Genomic DNA, 5,516 nt, shown 5'->3' on the forward strand with positions numbered 1-5,516 from the left:
CTCCCGGCAGAGGCTGTGGGTGCACGGCAGCAGGCAGGGGTCCTCGTAGAGACGGGTACACACGGGGCAACTAAGCTCCTGCTGTAGAGGCTCCTCCGGCATTTCCTCTCCTGCTTCCATGTCCACGTCCATGTTGGAGTTACAACTCGTCGGGCCCCGAGAAGCGTTTAATTTTCGTTTTAGATAATACCAAAATAAACAAATATTTTCAGGGAAAAAACACACACAACTGTTTCGGGGTTGTGTGTGGACGTGTCAGCTTGTTCGTTTCGCAGCAAAAGTGAATACAATTGTTCAATTTAAGTAGGAAAAATCGTTTAAAAGAAGCGAAGTCCTGTCTCGTTCCTCCTTTTCCGGGTTTTGATGACAGTGAAACCTAAAGTTTCGAGTGCTGATCACTGCCTCCTGGCGGCACTTGTTAGCACAGCTCGTTTATTTCCACAAAAGTAAAGCTTTTGGTCAAAGTAGACCAGTACTTCTCAAATAGTGGGGCGGGCACCCCTGGGGGCGCCGTGTGGTTTGTACAGATAAGAATATACATGTGATGTAATAGTATTTCAATTTATTTAAGTGGGTCGGAGGGCGGGGAGATGTTGGAGGGGGGCGTTAAAACATTTGTCCACAAGGGGGGGATGACAGAAAATAATTGAGAACCACTAAAGTAGACTAAGATGCCGATCTTACTACTTCAAATAAATGATGTTTGGATACTACTTAAATACAAGTATGTTTTTTTTCTTTTTTCTTTTTTAACGGTTTAGAATGAGATATTACCCTGATAATATTAGGAAATCTCAAAATATAGATACAAACTCTTAAACTTAAAATTAATTTCCCAATTTATTAATTGTGATATATGCTCAGGGCCAGGTCTGGGTGCAAGTTTTTAACCCTGTAAAGCCCAAACCATTAAATAATTGACTGAAATAAATAACTGATTGAAAATTCCAATTCTTTGAACTTTATTTGTCCCTCTAAACAAACAAACAAAAAAATTTAAAATATAATTTTCCATATATGAGGTTCATTTTGTATCATATTTAATACAGTGGGTCATAATTCTCAAAGATTATTTTTTTCCAAATAAACAAAAACATAATAAAACACCAACAAACCAACAACCAACAAATTTGTAATTCTAAATATATACATATCTAATATATTTATATATATATATAATGATGTATTAATACATAATATGATACCGCAAGAAATACAATACAATGACAATCGACTGATTCAGAGTTACACGTATATATTATATACATTTATATTCATAATAATATATATATTTATATTATATTTTTATATATATTATATATGTGTATATAAATTATTTCTTCTTTTTCTTTCGGCTTTGTCCCTTTTTTTTTTCCAGGGGTTGCCACAGCGAATCATTGATTTCCATCTCTCCCTGTTCTCTGCGTCTTCTCCTCTGACTCCAACTATCTGCATGTCCTCCCTCACTGCATCCATATATCTCCTCTTTGTAGCTCCATCTCTAACATTCTTCCACCAATGTATCCACTGTCCCTCCTCTGCACATGTCCAAACTCATCTCAATCTGGCTTCTCTAGCTCTTTTCTCCAAACCTTCCTGTCTGTCTTGTCCCTCTAATGACCTCATTCCTGATCCTGTCCATTCTTGTCCCTCCTAGAGAGAATCTTAGCATCTTTAACTCCACGCCACCTCCAGCTCCGCCTCCTGTCTTCTGCTGGTCTCACCACCGTAAACTTTTCCCTTCACCTTATATGTATAATATATATATATATATATATATATATATATATAATAAATCTAATATATATTATAATATATAATAAGATATTAATATATAATATGATACAGCGAGTTACATGTCTATTTTTTTTACTCTAAATGTACCAAATTATGTAATTTAAAAATAAAAGATGTTATATATAATGCACGAAATGCAATAAAATGACAGTTGACTAATTTACATTACACATGTTACATGACCTTATACAGGGGAGACCGGGGTACGGTTGTAATACTTTTTGCTTCAGGACAAAAAAAAGGGGGGTCCGCTTTATAAAAAGTGTGAACTAGTCACGCTCTGCCAACTGCTTCTCATCCGACGTTTGCGGGTGTTTGATGTTATATATTGCTGCCGTTACGGTTGATATGCAAAATGTCTAACCTAAAAGAAAGTGGAATAGAAAACCTGACACAAAACGTTTTTCCATTTATCCGGCACCTACGCTAGTATTCAGTTCTTCTCTGGTCTCCAGTGACTAACTAGTCAGTCCATAATACAGGTCTGAGTCTGAGGCTGCCTGAGTCAAATAGTCAGCCAACGCTTCCTCCTGCACCTCAGAGAAAACTTTGTCGCTGCTTCAGTAACCGATACTGGGAAGATCACTGGAGCCCCTGGTCTCTCAGCTTCTGCTCAGTGAAATATCTGTGGCAGATATCGTGTGCTTTGTTTTAAAAAAAAAACATCCTGTCCACCGCCTAGGTATTATGTCACTCGTGTGCTTTGTTTTAAAAAAAAAAAACATTTTCAGGCACACCTCTGTCAGTCTTTCCTGTCCACCGCCTAGGTATTATGTCAAATGTATTAAAATGAAGAAAGTGTTCTTAGTTGTATGTAAGGGGATGGTCGTAACACTTTTGTAACCCCATCCCCTGTCAGCCATTGCTTAGCTAGCTGTGTTAGCATAGTGGTTTGAAATTAGCATCACATGCATCACATTTTGCCCGAGAAACTACAATTTAATCAAATGTAAGTCGTTCGGTTTTATGTACACTAGTATAAGTACTAAACAAAATATAGTCTTGGTCAAAAAATGTACTTTCCGACATCAAAATCAAAAAGTTTTTTTTTCCTCTATAGAATTATCTGTGCACTGCATGTTTCTGATTGTATACAAAAAATCACACTACTTATGTGGAGGGCTGTAAAACTCAACGTTTGGCGTTACAGGGTTAAGTAATTAAATTGGGTATAAATTAAATATGAATATACAATTAATTGAGTGACGTCATTATTTTTGGTTGAAATTCAGTGTCTGCGACTGATAATCAAATTAAACCGACTCATCACATTTCAGCCTCTCCAATATTATTATGCTCTACTTTTTTCTTTTTTTTTTTTTTTGCTCCTTTCTGACCAAACATGTTTGACGAAAACACTCAAAAAGATCTTTGTCATTTTAAGATTAAAAAAAATGACTAAAGACAAAGAGTTTGTGCATCGCTGTGTAGCGATTTTTCAAATGTTGACTAAATATTTGGTGAATTCAAAGCCCGGTTGTGTGAATTTTATTGAAAAAAAAAAAGTATGATTACAAAGGCATTTTTCACTCTTTTTAGGCGCCTTGCTAATTCTACAAAGGGATTGCATAATTGTTTCGCGTTAAACATATTCATATAATGTTAAATAAAATCAAACAAAAAGGATTTTTAAAAAATATATATATACACCGGTATATATATTTTTTAAAAACACTTTTTTTTTAAAAAAACAAACAAAAAAAAACCCCTTTAAAGCTGCTAAACCGTGAAGACAAAAGACAAAATTAGCAGGGAAATGAGCAAACTAAAGGTTGCCAGGAAATTCACTGCATGATTGCGGTTTGTCAGAGATTACTCCCTGGTGGTTTATAACCAAAGCATCATTTCGAGCTTTATGTGGGCACTGTTTAAGTACTGAAGGGGGGGAAGGCGGGGTTAAATAAATAATTATTGATGTAAAGAAACGGAATTGAAGATTTGAAATAATGTAATTCATGTTTGAAGGATACATTTAAACATAAATATATATATAAATATATATATAAATATATATATACATATATATAAACATACATCTTTTGTTTCCAGGAATACGTTCACATACTTCAGGGTACAGAGTAAAACAAGTGTACGATGGCAATCAGCATTTGTGTATTTTTATCTGGTAATCTGCTATGACTACCCTCCGTAAAACCATAAGGAAGCAGAGTAGACAGGTGGCGTAATGAAGAAACAGACCCTTCTGATTTCCGTCTGCACAAAATGTAAATGTCTTTTTTTTTTATCTGTGATCACAAAACATTGTTTTCAAAACATTGGTTGCTGTTTGGACATTATGCATTATAACCAACAAATAGACCGCGAATGCATGCTTTTGGAAACGAAATTATATATATATCTATTTCTTTTTTTTCTGCTTTCAGTTCCCCAATTGAAATGTTGCCATGGTTTCACTGCTATGCTTTAAAACAAGGCTCACTGTTAAACCTCCTTTTTTTTTGAACCGATTTTTCAAGATTATTGGCATGGATGCATCGTGCAAGTTTGGTGTTCTTTGCAGAAGAAGTCTTGCAAAACTAGAAAACAAGGGAAAAAAGGTGTGAAAAAAAACAGGAACAGAACTGTACTGTGGAAACTTATTAACACCTACCACTGGTGTTAGTACGTACGCAGGTGTTGTGGTTTTCCTGTGTGCGAACGCAAGAGCCATTCGTAAAAGATCATGTATCAGAGTCGACATGTAAAAAAAAATATATATATAAATAATAATGTATATATAGAGAAGATATTAAAATGTAAAAAATGTAAATATATATATATATATACTGCGAAAATGACCTTAGAGGATATTAAAATGTAAAAAATGTAAATATATATATATATACTGCGAAAATGACCTTAGAGGATATTAAAATGTAAAAAATGTAAATATATATATATATACTGCGAAAATGACCTTAGAGGATATTAAAATGTAAAAAATGTAAATATATATATATATACTGCGAAAATGACCTTAGAGGATATTAAAATGTAAAAAATGTAAATATATATATATATACTGCGAAAATGACCTTAGAGGATATTAAAATGTAAAAAATGTAAATATATATATATATACTGCGAAAATGACCTTAGAGGATATTAAAATGTAAAAAATGTAAATATATATATATATACTGCGAAAATGACCTTAGAGGATATTAAAATGTAAAAAATGTAAATATATATATATATACTGCGAAAATGACCTTAGAGGATATTAAAATGTAAAAAATGTAAATATATATATATATACTGCGAAAATGACCTTACAAGATATTAAAATGATCATGAACAGGTCAGAAGTAACATCTAACAGAGCGATGACCGACACGTGTACACGCACATTCACTACCACATAAAATATTTGACTCTGGGTTCGATTTCCTGCAGAGTAAGCGTGACTGAAAAGGATTTTAAACAAAACATCAGTCAACCAAAGTAGGTAAATGAAATTGTTTCCTCCATCATTATTTGCTATCAATTACTAACGTAGCCCTAGCCACAGTTGCTCAAAAAGAAGAAAGAAAAAAAAAAAAAAAAATCAACCCATGAAAGTGAATAAAAGGGAAGATATAAATCAATATAAAGGTGATGACGATGACATGTTTCCACGAATTCGTCAACAATGCGTCAACAATGACGACGTCACATAACTAAAGGCTCAATACAACAAATACCAATTCCAATAAATCAATGCAAAAGCAAAAAATCAC

At 33.6% G+C, this 5,516-nt stretch overlaps 1 protein-coding gene across 1 annotated transcript in view; it reads right to left on the reverse strand.

Annotated features, from left to right (window-relative positions):
* trim35-28 (tripartite motif containing 35-28) overlaps nucleotides 1-414 on the reverse strand; it is a 4,644-nt gene extending 4,230 nt beyond the window's left edge. The window contains exon 1 of the mRNA XM_025061545.1: nucleotides 9-414. Within this exon, the coding sequence (XP_024917313.1) occupies nucleotides 9-132 (124 nt within the window). The 5' untranslated portion in view covers nucleotides 133-414. The remainder of the gene's footprint in view (nucleotides 1-8) is intronic.
* Between the last annotated feature and the right edge of the window lie 5,102 nt (nucleotides 415-5,516).

This window comes from Cynoglossus semilaevis, chromosome 13 (genome assembly GCF_000523025.1).
Source record: "Cynoglossus semilaevis isolate Cse_v1.0 chromosome 13, Cse_v1.0, whole genome shotgun sequence".
In the NCBI taxonomy this organism is placed as follows: Eukaryota; Metazoa; Chordata; class Actinopteri; order Pleuronectiformes; family Cynoglossidae; genus Cynoglossus; species Cynoglossus semilaevis.